General features: G+C 41.6%; 1 protein-coding gene across 1 annotated transcript in view; it reads right to left on the bottom strand.

The window, feature by feature from the left end:
• Nucleotides 1–18404, bottom strand: part of LOC143930034 (heparan-alpha-glucosaminide N-acetyltransferase-like) — a 519140-nt gene extending 500736 nt beyond the window's left edge. The window contains exons 1-3 of the mRNA XM_077453933.1: nucleotides 18383–18404; nucleotides 18008–18077; nucleotides 11252–11315 (exon numbers count right to left, since the gene is read on the bottom strand). Coding sequence (XP_077310059.1) covers nucleotides 11252–11315; nucleotides 18008–18077; nucleotides 18383–18404 — 156 coding nt within the window. The remainder of the gene's footprint in view (nucleotides 1–11251; nucleotides 11316–18007; nucleotides 18078–18382) is intronic.
• Nucleotides 18405–19765: the final 1361 nt, after the last annotated feature.

Genomic DNA, 19765 nt, shown 5'->3' with positions numbered 1-19765 from the left:
ATGTGATGAGGCCATTCCCCCAGAGGGCCCTCACCCCAGAGAAGAGGGTTTTTAAATTACCGGCTGGCCAGAGCCAGAAGAGTCATGGAAAATGCGTTTGGGATCCTGGCCAGCCGGTTCCACCTATTTCAAACTTTTATGTTGCTGCATCCTGCATAACTTTGTAAAATGCAATAATCCTAATTATGTTGCCCTGAGGCTGGATTTCATGAAACAATGACGGCCCTGGAAGCTGGTCATCCTGGCTCCCCCCCCCCCCCCCCCCCAAAGCGCCCGTGAAAAATATGTTGAATGTTTTACGGGTAGGGGGGCCAGCAAATTTGTAATAAATGTTATCTTTTATCAGATAAAATCTTGATTTTCATCTACTGCTTGTGTTTCTTTTTGATGTCTTCTAGGTTCTCCTAGTGTACTTGTAGTGCCAATTGGTTTTTCCATCATTAAAGCGGTGTTCTACTTAAAAAAAAAAAAAAAAAATTAAAAGTCAGCAGCTACAAATACTGCAGCTGCTGACTTTTAATAATCGGACACAGCTGGGCACCCACTGCTCATGCGCGAGCCGCGCCGCGTGCCGTGACTGGCCACGCAATTATCTGGGAGTGTGTCCCGCGTGTCCCAGATGATTGACAACAGGGAGGGGAGAGAGGCGATCTCCCTTCCTGCTCCAAGGGAAGTGACGTCAGGAGCCCAGGCACCAAAGGAGGCAGACTATGAGGGACCCCCAACAACAAGCATTTAGAGGTGAGTAAAAAAAAATGTTTCTCCAAAAAAAAAATTTTCATTTTTTTAAGCACAGTAATAATTATATATATATTTTTTTGGGGGTGGAAATCCACTTTAAATAACACCCATTGTCACTGTAAACACCAACTTAATACAAAAACTGGTATTGTTCATTGAAAGAAGAAGCCACACATTGTTGAGTTTAAAACCTTTTACTCTGTGTACATGCACATGTGCGTTGTAAAACATTTTTTTAATCCAAAAATCTGGGTTTCATAAAGTTTTACCTAATTTTTTTGTTGTGGTGACAATCTCAACCACCTCTCCTTCCTCTACATCCTCAGCTTCTGGTGTCCTCTGTTCCCCTTCTTCAGGAGGTGTGTGGTCCCTAGTGTGCTCAGATGTCCCGAGTCTTTGCTCCCCTATGAGAATGAAACAAAAGGTATACTTGGCACACAGATATTTGAGGCCAGAAATAGGAATATGAAACATTGCTTGGAAGTGGAGTAGAATTGTCTATTTGGGCAGCGTTCCAAGCTGAAGACATGATTTCTTCAATTACCAAAGCTGGAATACTTACCGTTTTTGGACAAGTTTCACACGTGTAGACACCCTTAGCATCCACTGGAGCACCTGTGTGGGACACCCTAAAAAGTTTGTTCTTGTGTCCCACACTAGGGCTCTTGAGTCCAGATGTGTAAACAGTTGCTGAAGGTCCTCTCCTTACATTACACTGAATCAAGTTTGCAATTCATTCTAGTTTCAAACACAAATAGACAACAATGTCCTAAACTTCTTTTAATACAAATTATCATGACCAAAATGTAGTTAACCCTGTATCTGGCAGAAACATCGTATTTAATTGGCAAACAATGTTTACTACGACTGATTTACTATGCCCACAAACATGAAAGTAGCCACTTTAAACTGTACAACAGTAAAGAAAAGCACATGGTGCAGCATGCAAGTAATAATAATAATCTGAACACATGACAACTACTTACTTACTTTTTAGAAGAACTTTCTTGTTCTTTCTGTACTGATCATGCTCCCTTAATTTTGAGGTCCGACCAGCGTTTCCTCAATTGCTCCTTGGATCGTTGTACCTCAAAATTCTGGCGCAGACTCTTCTCAACTTTAGTCATGATCTTGGCCTTTCTCACATTTGGGTTTAGGTATAGTCCATAATTTCTTTCATAGTTGGCCCTCTTCAATATGTCAATCATCTCCACCATCTCTACAAAGGACATATTTGAGGCCTTAAATCTTCTCCTCCGGGATCGGGAGGTTTCTTGCTCCAGGCTTTCCTCCTCCTCATTGCTGCTATTAAGCACCTGCTGTGTCTCCGCTATGTTGTCTCCCACTGCAACAAAATTATTCTAGAAAGAACGTCAGGGGCGGGCGACGCGGGTGGAGTTTCACGCATGCGCAGTGTATATAAAGCAGAATACGCGCGTGTCTTACGTACGATCTGTGAACGGAGGTCGAAGAAACGGGAGCGATGATCGTTATAATGAAGGTAACATTTTAAGTTGGTGCATCAGTGGCCAATACTGCTTATTATAGATTGAGGCTGATATTTGGGTCAAGATTATGAGAGTTTAGCCTGACGTTAGGGTTTGTCTTGTGTTGTGTCTTGCAGAGAATATGGATGTATTCAATGATGAGGACTTTATGGCCATATTCATTGATATGTACAGGGAGCTGCCCTGTCTGTGACAGGTAAACCACCCCTTTTATAACAATAAAGAAAAGAGGAAGGCAGCGCTGGATCAATTGGTGGAATTTGTGAAGCCGGTGATCCCCACGGCAGACATCCCCTATTTGAAGGCCCTAATTGGTGGCATGAGGAGCACTTATAATAGGGAGCTCAAGAAGGAGCTGCAGCAGATAACATTTATGTACCCAGGCTGTGGTACTATGACAAACTGCTTTTTCTGGCAGGCCAGACTGAACCCAGGCCAGCACTCTCCAGTCTTCCTTCAAGACTTCCTTCCACCTCAGCTGAGGCAGCCACATCTAGAGGAGCCCAGCTTGAGCCAGGTATAGCATTCTTAAAAATATTTATGTTTGTCAAATGAATGGTGTTAAATATATGTTAGTTTCGATAACTAATTTCACAAAGTGTTTTACATATAAATAGACAGTAGTGGCCACAAATGATTGGGACAAGACTGAAAAATGCTGGGGTCAGAATAACAGTCTTTTCTATTTATTAACATTCAATTTACAACAGTCATGAGCTGAAAATTGTGTGTGATTGATGAACCAAAAACTAAAACTATGTCCCTTTTTCATACATAAGAAAGCCTCAGCCAGGAGGTGGCCGGGCCCAGTAGCCTGCCCGAATCCCAGGCCCCTCCCTTCCGCCTTCCACAAGAAAGTACCAGGAAGAGCAGTAACCTGAAGGAGGCAGCAATTGGCCTATTTTTGAAGGCTACTGCAGACCTCAGAATCCCTCCCCAGTTTTCAAGAGGACTTTTCCTACATGACAGCCTGCAAAATGCTGGAAATGGAGGAGGGCCAATGCCTCTTATGTGAGGAAATAATCTTGCAAGCCCTAAATACGGGGTTGAGGGTCCAACTCACAAGCCAAACCCACATTTGTGAGTTCAACCATGGTCCTCCTCCTCCTCCTCCTCCTCCTCCAGGTCCTCCTCCTCCACCTCCTGCCACACCTCCAACACCAGAGCCACAGCCTGGAAGGAAGCATCTAAGGAAGATCAGAGAGTGATGGCCTGGGTTCAGTCTGTTCTGACAAAAGATGTAATACCACAGCCTGGGAGATATATGTTATCTGCTGCTGTTCCTAATCTCTTGTTGTCCTGGACTGGATTGTTCTCACTATTATATGGACTCCTCAGGCCGCCTATTGTGACTGTAAAATTATTGATGTCTGCACTGTGGTACAAAGGCATTGCAAATTTCACCAGTTTATCCTGAATTGCCTTCCTCTTTATTTTGTTATGACCCATAATAAATTACTTTTTTTTTTTTCAGAAATACTTGCCTATGTGTTTTACTTCAAAAAGGACAGTTTGTTTGGGAGTAGGCAGGTACATTTCAAAAATACAAGGTCAAATTAACAAGGGACACCAACACAAACCAACCTCCTTGAGGTAAAAAAAATACAAGATAATAATGGTGTAACTTGACACACAAAACGAGAAATAATAATATGGAGATCACTAGAAAAAAACTGCAGATCTGGATTAAAAAAAAAAAAAAACGTTTTAATGGAGATATGACCAAATTAATATTATTCAGAAATAACAAAGAAATACGTTTGTGAGAACTCTGTGAATATGAGCAGAAAAACAACTTAATTCTTCTAGCATTCTAAAGAAGAAGAGAATGCGATGCACTGAAAGATTTCAAAATTTGCAGTGTGATGAATGTGCTATCTTTATTACGAATGGTAGTTTTACCAGACAGAGCGGTTCCTGATTCTGAGCATGTGTGTTTTTTTGTGCATCGGAATTGCATACACACAAACGGAATTCTTGAAATTCGGCCAACAAAAGCCCAATGGAGCATACACACAGTCGCATTTTCCGACCAAAAGCTCTCATCGGTCTTTTGCTGGTGGAATTTCCGATCGTGTGTGTGGGCCATAACTTTGAAAAATTCTTAAAAAAAAGCTGTAAAAAAGTGCCCAATCGGCATTTATGAGCCATGAGCTTTTGTGGATGTATAGTTTTGCTAATAAAAATAAACGCAAATGCTAAAAAATGCTACTGCAAAAATGCTGCAAAACTCATTCTACAGCTACAACTTTCTACAGCTAACACTACTGGGATTTTTATAATGTCCAGTGTGCATGGGGCCCCATAGTTAAGCTGGTTAAAAAAAGTCCATCCAGTTCAACCAATAGAGAAAAAAACAAACAAAAGAAAAACCTCCATATACACTATCCAATACCCACAGTTGATCCAGATGGAGGCAACAAAATACAATAAAGCATGATCCAATTTGCTCCAGCAAGGGAAAGAAATGCCTTCCTGAGTCCAAGAGGCAAGCGTATTATTTTCTCTGGATCAACTTTACCTATAAATGTTAGTATCCAGTTATATTATGTTTATCTAGGAAAGAATCCAGGCCTTTCTTAAAATAATCTACTGAGCTGGCCAGAATCAGCTCTTGAGGGAGTCTATTCCACATTTTCACAGCTCTTACTGTGAAGATTAAATCTCTTTTCCTTTAGACGTATAAAAAAATTCCCCCTTGTCCTCTGTGATGACTTCAAAGTGAACAACTCAACACCAAGTTCACTATATGGACCACTTATGTATTGCTCCCCCATGCTCCTTTGTATACACAGAGCTGAAGATGGTATTTAATAAATTTGCCTTCTCTTTGTCCCAGTCACTCACTTGACCTGACCTTTTTACTAATAATATATCCAAAGATTTTTTTGGGGTCTGCCCTAGTACTTTTTGCAATCCTTCGTTCGTTTTGAATTTTTGTGTCCTCGATTTCCTTTTTACATATTCTGTTATATTCTTTGTAACATTTAAATGATGGTAATGTTCCTTCATTTTTATATATTTTTTGTAAATGAACATTTTTTTTTTAGATTTGTGTTCCCATCAAGCTTCATATTTACAACGTAGGGAATCATTTTTAATTTAATTCCACTACTGGTAAAACAACCCTGGCACAAGGGGTGCCACTCCTCCCAGACTTGCTAGGAGGAATAGGGTACAGCCTATTAGGGGACTGAGGCCTTTACATTCTTACAGAGACTTGCACTGACCGGCTGCCATGTGAAATGTGACTATTTATCTTGGTGGATCAAGAGTTTGAAAACATGCTCCAGCATCTATAGGGTGTAACATCTCAGCAGCAAACTCAATTCCTGCCATCCATGATGAATGGCAGAAGCTCTCTGGCTATCAGCTTGATTTCATTTTATCGTTATTACACTATTTGGGCCAGCTGGGCCACATCTTCCTACCCACGTTGCCAGCCTTTGAGTATTGAGGTTTCATTTGTCTTAGAAATGAAGAAATTCTGCTCATCACAGCAGACTATAACTCCTAGGGAACATAATGACTACTTTTATTCCAATAAAACGCTAAAATTCAGGGCTGATACATTTTGTTTAAAAAGTCAAGCACGAACTGAACAATCATTTGAACTCGGTAACAAATAATCCAATATTTAACTGGTCACAGGACATTTGCTCAGTGCTGTGTACTCCAGCCTTATCTTCAGGCTTGCACCATTGTACAGTCTCCTCTCCTGTACTGAAAATGCTTAGCCTCATTCACCACACTCTGTTTTTCCCATTTTGGATTACTTCTAGCCATGAAGTTACAGCATTACATGTGGAGCTTGAGAGCTGAGAACAAATTAGGCACAATGGGGGTTATTTACGAAAGGCAAATCCACTTTGCCCTACAAGTGAAAACTACAAGTGCAAAGTCCACTTGAAATTGCACTGGAAGTACAGTTTCTATAAATCTGAGGGGTAGTTCTGAAATGAAGGGAAGCTCTGCTGATTTTCTCATCCAAACATGTGAAAGCTAAAATGCTGTTTTTTATTTTCCTTGCATGTCCCCCTCAGATCCACAGCAGCTGCACTTCCAAGTGCACTTTCAGTGCAATTTCAAGTGCACTTTGCACTTGTAATGCAAACTGAATTTGCCTTTCATAAATAACCCCCAGTATCTGCTAAGAAAAAATCTGGCAGGATCTGTGTACTTCCAATTGACCAACAATGCTTCTAATTAGTCATAAGCGTATTATTCAAGGTAGGGAAGTCTTTTATATGTATGGTTTATAATGTGAAATTTAAAAGCTATGCAAAATACAAATCACTCAAATCATTATGTGCTTTTTGGATACAATTGTGGATTTTTTTTTTGATTTTTTTTTTTGGAGAGGGTGAGGTATGCATTTTATGTAGTCATTCTATCAGGATAGTTTTTTTTTTCCTTTATTTTCCCACTCTGGGGGTAAGGACATACTTCCCCTTATTCTCCTTTTTTCTCCCCACTGGACCAGATATACAGTATGTCATAAACACTTGACATACAGATCTAATATGAGTGGTTGAGATATTTTCAGCTGCCTCTTTGTAAGTAATATGGAACTTAAAGTGATGTTAAAGTCTTGCTTTTTTTTTTTTTTTAAATAACATGTTATACTTACCTGCTCTGTGCATTGCTTTTGCACAGAGCAGCCTTGATCCTCTTCTTCTTGGGTCCCTCTCCGGCGCTCCTGGCCTCTCCCTTCTGCCAAGTGCTCCCATAGCAAGCAACTGTGCGCTCCTTCATTAGCTTTTTGCTACCTGCCTTTTCCAACTGTGCACTCCTTTATTAGCTTCTCTCTACCTCCCATAGAAAGAAGCTTGCTCTGGGGGGACCCAAGCAGGCTCGCTCCCAGAGCTGGAACAATTTCCTAATTTACAGAATGCAAATGGTAAAAACGTGATTCTATGAGATGTAGGTATCTATTTCATGTCCCAAGGAGTGGTATTTAATATAATAATGGTATTGAAAATGTAATCTACTATACCAAGAGTGTCTAAAAGTCTCATTAAAGTATGCAAGGCCAAAAAGGCTTTTTTTTTTTTTTTATAATAAGGAAGTTAGAACCCATGTCAAGATTGTATTCCTGACTGTGTCTCCACTGGGAGACCCTCTTTTCTATTTGTCCTGGTGACCATTGTCATCGGTGTAGAAAGTGAGAGAAAAATTAAAAATTTTGATTTGTCATCGGAACAGGGATACAGTGGAAATCTTGCAATGTTCCAGAATTACACTTTGGAGAGATTTCCTCACACTTACTGTTGTTTCCCTGTGCATCAGAAATTTTGGGGCCCCTTACACAGCTTTAGGACTGGGCCCCCTGGGGCCTGACCACCAACATTCTCCAGGGCCCGCCCACTGGTTGTCCCACCGAATCCGCCGTCTGAATCCTTTGGTGCACCAACATTTATTTTAACACTCTTACAACTTAATGTAAGCCCATCCACACCCAGCAGCATCCATCTCTCTCCACAATGTATTCCCACTCATGCCCAGCATCATCCATCCCTCTCCACAATGTATGCCCATCCACACCCAGCATCATCCATCCCTCTCCACAATGTATGCCCATCCACACCCAGCATCATCCATCCCTCTCCACAATGTATGCCCATCCACACCCAGCATCATCCATCCTTCTCCACAATGTATGCCCATCCACGCCCAGCATCATCCATCCCTCTCCACAATGTATGCCCATCCATGTCCAGCTTCATCCATCCCTCTCTACAATGTATACCTAGCATCATCCATCCCTCTCCACAATGTATGCCCATCCACATCCAGCTTCATCCATTCCTCTCCACAATGTATGCCCATCCAAATCCCGCTTCATCCATCCTTCTACACAATGTATGCCCATCCACGCCCAGCATCAGCCATCCCTCTCCACAATGTATGCCCATCCACACCCGGCATCAGCCATCCCTCTCCACAATCTATGCCCATCCACGTCCAGCTTCATCCATCCCTATCCACAATCTATGCCCATCCACGCCCAGAATCCTGAAGAGGGATGTATGATGCAAGGCATGGTTGGGGATACATTATGTAGAGGGATGGAGGATGCTGGGCGTGGATGGGCAAACATTGTGGAGAGGGATGGATGATGCTGGGCGTGGATGGGCATACATTGTGGAGAAGGATGGATGATGCTGGGCGTGGATGGGCATACATTGTGGAGAGGGATGGATGATGCTTGGCGTGGATGGGCATACATTGTGGAGAGGGATGGATGATAATGGGCGTGGATGGGCATAGTAGGGATGGATGATGCTGGGTGTGAATGGGCATACTAGAGGGATGAATGATGCTGGGTGTGGATGGGGATACTAGAGGGATGGATGATGCTGGGTGTGGATGGGCATACTAGAAGGATGGATGATGCTGGAAGTGGGGGGGCATACTAGAGGGATGGATGATGTTGTGCGTGAATGGGCATACTAGAGGGATGGATGATGCTGGGTGTGGATGGGCATACTAGAGGGATGGATGATGCTGCTGCATTGTGAAAATGGATGAGGATGTTGATTCCGGGTGGGGATGAGAGTTACATAGTGAAGAGGCTCTCCACAATGTAACTCTTATCCTCACCCAGAGTCATTACCCTCATCCATGCAACTCCATCATGCTACCTTTTCAGCCTCAGGTGACTGTGTCCCATTCAAGGAATAAGTGAGTGAGTCCAAATCTATGGCATGAGGGGGCACAGGCAGCAGCACACTCTAAAGCCCCATACACACTATCAGATTATCTGCTGAGTTTTTCCTTCAGATTTACCAAAACCATGTAGTAGAAGGGCCTGCCTGATTGCATACGCATTGAAACTCCTAAGGTTTGTCCTCATATTATATGGTTTTGGTAAATCTGAAGGAAAAACTCAGCAGATAATCTGAGATAATAGTGTGTATGGGGCTTAACTCTCTGTGACTTACCCTCCATGCTGCTCTCACATATCTGCATCTGCCTGAGAGGGCTGGCTGGGTCCGCTTTTACTGCTGGTGAACTGACCACACCCCCCCCCCCCACCTGAATCGCAGCCAGATTGAAATCTAGCCTGGCAGCAGCCAGCATGTTTCGCCTTAGCAGGGAAGGAAGCGGAGCGAGTGCTGACCTCGATCACCTGCCAGGGGGGAGGGTGGGGGTGTGTACTAGTGCTAGTGAAAGGTGGCGGAGGCTCAGACTTGTATGCTTCATTCTCCTATTTTATGGGGCACAGTGGGGGCCAGCGTCTGCCTGCAGATGACAGTTTAATTTTATGTGCTGCTCGAGGGAGGCAGGGAGTGGGCCCAGCCAGCCGGGCCTCCAGTGATGATCAGGCCCCTTGCAACAGTATTGCCTGTACCCTCCTGATGGCAGCCCTATCCCTGTGACAGTAAACTGAGGCTGGGTTCACACTTAAAATGAATGAGGCTCACAGCAGGGGTCTGGTGCGTCCCTGTTCTCATTTAGTTTCAGGGACGAGTCAGGCCCAAATTTTGGCCTGAATTTGGACCTAAAATGGAGCCAAAGACACATAGGAGCCCCTGTACAATCTCTCAGCAGCTGCCAAGAGGATGTGTGAACTGTCTCTAATCGGTCACACTCTCCTGTCATGTGAATTGGATGTGGGAAAACTTGCATCCAATTCGCACTAGTGTGAATCCAGCCCAAAGGGGAATCTCACCAATGGTACAGGGATGGCAAAAAAACCTGAACAGGATATTAACCTCTAAGGATCCGCGCTATAGCCGAATTATGGCTACAGGGCAGACCTGCATTGCCGGGACTACGTCTATTGATGTCCTCCCGTGCACAAGAGGCCGACACGTGTGGCACGCTCTGTTATCAGCGAGTCTATGAGACTCGTTGGATCACAGATCGGAGTAAGGGGTTGATCCCGACCCCTTACCATATGATCAGCTGTCAGCCAATGACAGCTGATCACATGATGACAACACAGCCGGTAATCGGCTATTTAAAAAAAAAAAAGCCAATCACCGGCGGCAGTGAGAGGGACATCAGTCCCGATCACTGCAATGTGCCCAGATCATCAGTTCCCACCTGTGCCCCCTAAAAGTGCCGCCTACCAGTGCCCACCAGCGCCACCTATCAGTGCCCACAGTACCACCTATCAGTGCCCACAATCAGTGCCTGGACAGTGCTGCACATCAGTGCCATCAGTGCCCAGTGTCCCCTACCAGTGCCCATCAGTGCCACCTATCAGTGACCATCAGTGTCACCTATCAGTGCCATCTATCAGTGGTACCTATCAGTGCCCATCTGTGCCATCCATCCATCCGTGCCACCCATCAGGGCCCATCAGTGCCATCTTATCAGTGGCCATCAGTGCCGCCTTATCTGTGCCCATCAGTACTGACTTATCTGTCCCCATCAGTGCCGCCTTAACTGTGCCTATTAGTGCAGTCTATCAGTGCCCACCAGTGCAGCCTATCAGTGCCCACCAGCGCAGCCTATCAGTGTCCACCAGTGCAGCCTCATCAGCGCATATCAATGAAGCAGAAAAATTACCTGTTTGGAAAATTCTATAACAAACTATTAAACATGATTTTATTTTATTTTTTCAAAATTTTCCAACTTTCTTTGTTTAGCAAAAAATAAAAACCCAGCTGTGATTAAACACCACCAAAAGAAAGCTCTATTTGTGGGAAAAAAAATAACATTTTTATTTGGCTACAGTGTTGCATGACCGCGCAATTGCCATTCAAAGTGCGTCAGCGCCGAAAGCTGAAAATAGGTCTGGGCAGGAGAGGGGTTTAAGTGCCCAGTAAGCAAGTGGTTAACCTTTCCTTTCTGTATTAAAAATGGAAAAGAAAATGTTTTAATGTTAGATATACTTTAAATTTAGGATCTCTGTCAACCCTAGAGGGCCTGAAATGCGACATAAAAGTCATTCTCTTTATTTCTAAATGACTGTCACATAGTAATACAAATGATCTTGTAGCTGAATAAAAGACTTTATATCTAGGCTTCATTAAAGATTTTGTACTCACATTGCTGAATACATAAGACGTCCGCCTGCTAAAGTCCTCAATAAACCTCTGCGTGCATCCTAACCTGTAAAGTCAAAATTTAATTACCATGAAAACAAATCATGTTATAGTTAGGGTTAGCGTTCTTCATATGGATTCAGAGGAAAACAATCCTCTTCAAACAGCCTGTTAAAGAGGATCTGTGAATTATTGACAAAGAACATATGACTAGCTGTGGTTTACATGATTTATCCCCATATATTAGTTGTGTAAGTTAAGAAAGGTATGGAATACTTAATGCTTGTCAGCTTTAATCAAGTGCATTTAAAAGCGTAGAACATAAATAAGGAGTGCAGCATTCTGTAAAATGTGTCCAGGGCTATGTTTACCGCTCAAGAGACATAAAGAGGACAAGGCAAAACATACTGTAAAAGATAAGACCAACTATATGTTGCATTGTGCGCATGGAAATTGACAGTACATACAGTTAGAAGTGAAACAAAACATGATTTTACACTTCTTTAATGTAATGTAGCTCATAGTTATTTTTGGTGATTTGTACATTATATGGTACTGGTGCTCATTTCTCCTAAATTATTATTTTTTTCATATGGAAATGAGGTCTACTGGGCCATTGCCTCAGTTCATTGGAGCCTAGGGGTAGTGGGGCAGACACATGTGGTGTGATTTACATGGACACTTGTACCCCAGGTACCAAAAAGCTGGCACTAAGGTTGTGATCTTATACTTTATTCACTGCATATGAAGCACCGCACAATTAAATTAGCTGTGTCTTCAGGTATGCAATCTCCTGCAAGTATTTGTAATATATCAAGTGGTGCAATCGTGTTCTCAGTGCCAACCGTCATTTATAATAAAAGAAAAGAGGCATTTGACCCTTGTATCCACTTGCCAACCCCTTTTATACAATCTTCATGCTGTTCATCAAGTAAATGAAAATCCATGAAGAATGATTGTGTTTTGGCTGTGTCCTAAGCACATTCAATGATTTCTAGAGTTCCTAGTACACAAAAGCATAGCAAATCGAGGCGCAGATAATATCAGGCATGAAGAAAAAAAAATAGACTGAGAAATGTAGACAAAGATTACTAACAGTAATAGATCTGGACAAAAATAATATAGCTTCATTATAAGCCTACTAGAGCCAATACACACCAATGTTTTATGGTAACGTGGCAGGGCAATGTATTGAACATCTTAGCACGTTGCATTGCCATTCATTTTCAATAGCACCTCAATGCACTTAGAAGCATGGCATATTGCAATGCACACTAATGCACTACCACGAATTGTGGTTCACTGTGTTAAAACAAATTGTAGATGTCTGATTTTCAATCCATTGTGGTACATTAGCAGCCCATTCCAATAAATGGGCTGTACAAAAAAGGAAGGAGTACTAAAATAGTAAACCTAGGTCGGACTTTAAAGGCATAAGAAACAACAAAGAAGTATGAAAAAATAACAATGTTTTATTGAAAAAGTAACAGAACATGAATGAAACATTCAAAAAGTATTATATATATATGTATTAGTATACATGATTTTTAATCCTTTTTTTTTATGTTACTTTTTCAATAAAACACTGTTATTTTTTTCATACTTCTTTGTTGTTTCCTATGCCTTTAAAGTCCGACCTAGGTTTACCATTTTAGTACTCCCTCCTTTTTTGTATATCCCCTTGAATTACAGATGTGGCTATGTGAGTGCGTTCCTTTCTCTTCATAATAAATGGGCCGCATTAATACTACGTATGTTAACGCATATCATACTGTGTGTTATGCTCTGCAAGGGACCACATAGCTGTAAACCCTTGTACACACGGTTGGACATTCTGACAACCAAATCCGGATTTTGTCTGACGGATTTTGTCCGACGGATTTTGTCTGAAACTGTTGCATACATGCGGTCGGACAAAGTTGTTGGAAAATCCGATTGTACATAACGTGATGACGTTATTTCGTTACGATGGGACTACGTTCAGGCTAGTAGCCAATAGCTTTGGTCTAGGAATTTGATCTGAGCATGCGTGGCACTTGGTTCATCGGAGAAGGCTACACATGATCGGAGTATGTCCAATCGGAGCATGTTGTCGGAAAATTTTATAGACAAGTTGGAAAACTTGGTCCGTCGGATATTCCGACAGAAACAGTCCGATGGAGACCACACACAGTCAGATTATCCGACAATATGGTCCGATCGGACACATTCCGTTGGAATCTCCGACCGTGTGTACAAGGGCTAAACGGAAGTTTAAAACAGCTGAAGACAAAAGCAGAAACAGTGGGAAGAAAGGAGATCTAAGGCTCAATTTACAAAGCTTTACGCAAAGATAAGAATCTTTATTTTCAGCCACCCCATGCCTGAGCTTTTCAAATCTCATAGCTGAAAATAACTTCTACTACTTTAAAAAAATAAAAACAAAAATGAAGCCTTGTACACACAATCAGAAAATTGGACGAAAAATTTCACTATCGAAGCGATTGTTTGATAATCTGATCGCTAGTACACAGTTTGAGAGCTGATCATGACAGTTCGTCCAAAATTATCTGAAGGGACAAACGAAAAATGTTTCTCATGCGATACCAGATCGTACGATTTTCATTTAATCAGTACAGTTTTCATGCGAAAAAAAATCGTAATGGCCAAGACAATGCATGCTCAGAACCCAAAGAATACAGTACAATCCAATTTAATACTGTACATTACATCACTTCCGAAGTTGTATTCTGTTATACGAGAATTTTCGTAATTTGAGATCTCTCTTTTTATTTTTGATATGAGATGCAAAAAAAAAAGTTGATTTGTCTGATATTCTCATCCTGTGTACAAGCCTTTATCCTGGTGTGCTAACTTTGTGAATTTAGCACATGATATTTTATTCATGCAAAATGAGCGGCTCTTAAAGTAAAAATATTTTTTTTTATCTTTGTGTAAAGCTTATTAATCTCCTTCCTTCCCACAGTTTCTAAAAGCCTATTTGCCACCTCAAAGCCAGCTACACTTTATGAGACCAATATTAGCCCACTGTGGTCAAAAATGTGTTCAGAGCTTTAGCGTGCCAGAGCCTAATATGATTCGGCAGAAGCAACGTCTTCAAAATGACGACACTTCCCCAGATTTGATATCTCATTCAGGCCAGGCCTAAAAAAAATGCATAAAATCCTTTTTTATTTCACTCTGCACATGTTGATTAGATTTATATGGAGTGACAAAACAGTTGGGACTCGCAACGCCCTACTTTTCTCTTCCTAAACATTGGGGAGGCATTGGTCTACCAGATCTGACACTATATTATAAAGCCCCTTACTTGTCCCAGGAAGTGACATGGTGTGCTTCCTCTCACCACCCACCATGGGGGCCACAGTCTCTGTGATTTCTTAAATATTCTCCCAAAAAGGCCTCTAACCCACCCCATCTCCATTGACGCCAGTGATACACAACCCAAACTTCCCTTTTGATTCTGCCAATTATGACCGCAGAATTTCTAGATGCATGCGCTATGCAGCCTCACAGGGTTGGCTGACCTCACTGAGTCTATGTTCAGCCTACCATTTGTCCCACTATTTCAATCCATACCAGACCTGGGGCTCTATGCCACTTCTATAATCACTTACCCCTTTGAGCAACTGTGCGCTGAAGGAAAATTTATGCCACACCTGCTGTTCATAATGTATAAACAACTGAACTTGCTCCGAGGGACTACATCCCCCTGTACAATTGTTGGTGGGAGACAGAACTACAGGTCACTTTCACGAAACAGCATGTAATTACAATTTTTGATCTAATATTTCACAGCAGGGCCTGTTCCTGCGCCCAACAAGAGTATCTGTGAGGGGTTACAGTATTGTGGCACCACCACCACCAGCCAAGGCCCAATTTGTCTGCCTCTGTTTAACAGGGGCATGTAATTACAGTTCTTGATATAATATTTCACAGCAGGATCTGTTCCTGCACCCAAGAGTAACTGTGAAGGCTCACAGTCTTCTGGTACCGCCAACACTTAAGGCCCAATTTTCTGCAGAGTATATAGGGCAGGCCGTATAGTATATATACTGCTGTTCAGAGTATATAGTGCCTGGGGACCTGGGGGAGCCCCACACCATTTTTTTTTATAAATTTGGGTGTGGGGTTCCCCTTAATATCCATACCAGACCTGAAGGGCCTGGTATGGATTTTGAGGGGGACATCCACACTTTTTTTTGGTATTTTTATTTATAGTGCCAGGATCCGACAACACATTACAGCTGCGAGCAGTTTTAACTGACATTTTTTCCTAGAAATGTAATTTTGCTGTATCACTGTTATAAACATGGGAAAGATGTGCTACTTTAAATGCATACTAAGGATACCCCCCAGGGCACGATATTTAAAGGAATATTTTATTTTTATTGTTTCACTTTAGGCAAATATTAAAATCACTGCTCCGGAAAAAACTTCAGTTTTAGAACTTTTTTTTGCATTGATACATGTCCCCTGGGGCAGGCCCCCGGATCCCCAAACACCTTTCATGGCAATAACTTGCATATAATCACTACTATGCCTTAAATTGATTTTAAAATTTAACAATGATTTCCTACTGTATATACTGAATGTTTTTCAAACATAAAACATTTTTTTTGTCTACTCACACCTATCTGGTCCCTTGTGGTGTAATAACACAAAGTATGATGTGACCTAATGCAAATTTCATTAAGGCAGCCCTTTTATTTGAATGGGCTGCCAATGCACCAATGAGCCCTGAATATCAGACATCTACAAGTTTTTACAAGTCAATGGCTTGGTGTTTTGGACAGCTATTTTATCTAAGAGAAATTCCCAAAACATTGCCTATTGGGGGTACTTGAGGACAGGGTTGAGAACCACTGCTCTAGATGGTACTTGGTACCAACTAGACTTGCTAGAATGCACACAGATTCCTCTCCCCATTGCTTTCAGGAGCAAGCTCATCAGGGGGTATGTTTTATATTTGATGGCCAAAAGGTGAAACAATTTTTAACCCATATTTTTACTCTTTTACACACAGTAACTAAAAGAAATGCCCCAAAATGTACAGCCTTACTGAATAAGCCAATCTCAGGTATTTAAAAATCCTCTGAATGTCTTATAATCTTTTTTTTTTAGCTATCAAAATTTCTATTGTTAAGACATAGAAAACATCTACATTGACTTTCCGAAAAATATGTTTGTTATCCTGGATAATGGTCTATGAAAATTCGGATCATGTTGTCAGTTACAAACAACAACTCTTTGCCCTTGTACACATGGTTGGACATTCCGACGGAAAATGTCCGATCGGACCGTGTTGTCGGATAATCCGACCGTGTGTGGGCTCCATCGGACTGTTTTCGTCTGAATATTCGACTGACAACGTTTTAGAGCTGGGCTATAAAAAATTTCCAACAACATGATCCGATCAGACTTTGTCCGATCGTTTGTAGAGAATTCCGATCAGACAAAGTGCCACGCAAGCTCAGATCAAATTCCTAGACCAAAGCTATTGGCTACTAGCCTGAACGTAGTCCCGTCATAACAAAATAACGTCATCACATTCTGAACGATCGTATTTACCGACAACTTTGTCCGACTGTGTGTATGCAACACCAGTTTCGGACAAAATCCGACAGATTTGGTTGTCGGAATGTCCGATCAGGTGTACAAGGGCTTTGAGAGCACTGGGGAACATTGGACTGAGGGTCAGTTTACACCATAGAAACAGAATCTGGATGCATTTTGGATTCTTTTCTGCATGCAAGTTTTTGATGTGTTTCCAGTGCATTTTTTCCTCTCCTTTTTTTCTTCACCTTAAAAGGGGACATGTGCATTCCGGTGAGTTTTTGGTGTGTTTATGTGTGTTCCAGTATGTTTTTGATACGTTTTACAGCGTTTCCTTCCATTCGAGTGCAGACAAAATGCAGCATGTTCTACTTTTTTTCTGGAGTGCACTGGAACTGACCGCACTAGTGTGGACTATGCCATTGGAAACTATATAACCTACTGTCCATGCATTTCTGATGCAGAAAAACTGAACTGGACTGCATGTAGTCTGAACCAGCCCTAAATATAATACAACTTCAGGGCTGAAAGCCAATGTGGAATGAGGTGCTTTCCTTATCAGCTTGGGGGGTTTGTGGGGGTCACGACCCCCCCCCCCCCCGGGTGTTGCTCAGGTGTGGATTGGTGGTATATTTTCATGTTCTTTTTCTTCTTGTTCTATTTTATACTTCTTCCTGGCTCTGCTAATAGGAGATGCGGCTGGTTGAGCTCTGATATTTTCCACCCCAGGCACACCATCGTAGAACTTTCTGTCTCTTCTCTTACACTTCTTCATGCTTTCTATTCCTTCTTTACACATGCAATATTGGACTAGCTAATTTGAAGCATTTACCTAAAGCCTGATTTCCTGAAGTATATACTGAGACAGGTTTTCGAGAAGTCTCATTTTATAGACATCACCCTGTTTACGTTTAAATTTTACTGTGGACTATAATGGATGGTTATGAATGGAAAGGGATACATCAATAGTAGATACAATCTAAATGTTAATGATCTTCAGTTGTAAACTAAATTTATCATTTCATGTAGAGGTTTTCTGGAGTAGTAATGTGATGCTTCTAATGACTGTGATCCATATATTTTATTTTATAACTTGAAACCAAATAAGCATTATTGAAATGTATTAATTGAAATAACGAATGCAAATGCATTGAAAAAATGAATGAACTTTTAACAATATGAATTAATGAAATTCAGACATACCTGATGATGTATGCTATAAAATAATATAATCCAGTGATGGATAGCAAAACACCAAATGCCACCAGCAATGCTAGAAAGAACAAAATACAAAATGAGGACAAAGAAACTTAGTGTATCTAAATGCAAATTTTTGTCCTTGTAACCATTATCGCCAAGACAGTAAGAGATGGGAATTTCAATATTTTTGAAAATTGTATAGATGTCAACTGAATAGAAATAGAAGAGAAATCTTTCAATGGGGACATTGTTCTGGTGCCAACTTTTTAAAAAGGTAATTTCGCTTCACTTCCTGATGCACCTACTGTGTCTCGTGGACAGGAAATGAAGGGAAATCTCCTCAAAGGAACTAACCACTGCTTCCTACTCTGTTCATACCTAAAAGACAACATTTTGCCATGCTTAACGGGAGAAAATGTGACCTTAAAGCTGAAAATTTTGACAATGGGGCTAGAATCATGTTTTAAATAATGTAGTAAGTGTAATAAATTTATGGGGTTATATATGATTACTGTTTCTACTTTCACTTCTAAAAATAAGCTACTATAATTACATTTCTCTCTCTCTCTCTCTCTCTCTCTCTCTCTCTCTCTCTCTCTCTCTCTCTCTCTCTCTCTCTCTCTCTCTCTTTACTATAGAGGATTCATTCCCAAGCATTTTTCCCCAGACCTTTTTTTTCAGTCAAGCTTCATCAAGATCAGTTCTCTAATCACTTGTGAAGGATTAGCAGCTCTGACCACTGTACTTTTTTCATTCAACTCAAAAAAACGAGTGGTGTGTACTAGGCTTTAGACTATTGATATGAGGTTTTAGGCTCACATCTCACCTAGGAGGCTTTCTGTAATGCCCTGTACACATCAGATTATATTGTTGGAAAATCCGATCGTGTGTGGACTCTATCGGACTTTTTCCGTAGGAAATTCCGATGGAAAAAGTTTGAGAGCAGGATCTAAAATTTTCCGACAAAAAAATCTGATCTGACTTTTTCCAATCGTTTGTAAAGAATTCCGACAGACAAAGTGCCACGCATGCTCAGATCAAATTATGAGACCAAAGCTACCATTGGCTACTAGCCTCTACATAGTCCCACCATACGCAACAAACGTCACCACGTTCCGAACGATTGGATTTTCCCACAACTTTGTCCGACCGTGTGTATGCAACACCAGTTTCGGACAAAATCCGTCGGAAAAAAATCTGATGGATTTTGTGGTCGGAATGTCCGACCGTGTGTACAGGGCATAAAGGTTTTTAAAGGTTCTTACATATAGGAGGTCTATTTATAAAAAGAAAAAAATGCTTTGCAAATGTCTCAACCTTCATGTGAGTGTAGTAAGTAATACCCAAATTGATTGTAATATGTGTGTAATAGTTTTCTTATTGCCTTTCGCTGTATCATTACTAGGGATGAGCTTCGTGTTCGAGTCGAACGTACGTTCGACTCGAACATTGGTCGTTCGGGCGTTCGGCGAATACCGAACGTTTGAGCCGTTCGCGGCAAAATTCGTGTGGCCCACAATGCACTGCGATGGCGCAGTGCATTGCTGGCTCATGATTGGCCAAGCATGCACTGTGACCCTGCATGCTTGGCCAATCGCAGCGCCAGCAGCGAGGAGAGCCATGATTGGCCACGGGCGTCCTGCCTGTGGCCAATCATAGCTCAGGCTGTGTAGTGCACGCCCCACACTATATAAGGCCGCCTCGTGTAGTGTGTTGGCATCTGAAGCAGTGGGTGTTCTGTGTACCTTCAACACAGTTACA

The sequence above is a fragment of the Lithobates pipiens genome, unplaced genomic scaffold (genome assembly GCF_037356315.1).
Source record: "Lithobates pipiens isolate NorthernLeopardFrog02 unplaced genomic scaffold, aLitPip1_a1.2 Scaffold_25, whole genome shotgun sequence".
NCBI classification, from domain to species: Eukaryota; Metazoa; Chordata; class Amphibia; order Anura; family Ranidae; genus Lithobates; species Lithobates pipiens.
The sequence above is the reverse complement of the archived record's forward strand: the minus strand, read 5'-3'. Positions and strand labels throughout refer to the sequence as shown.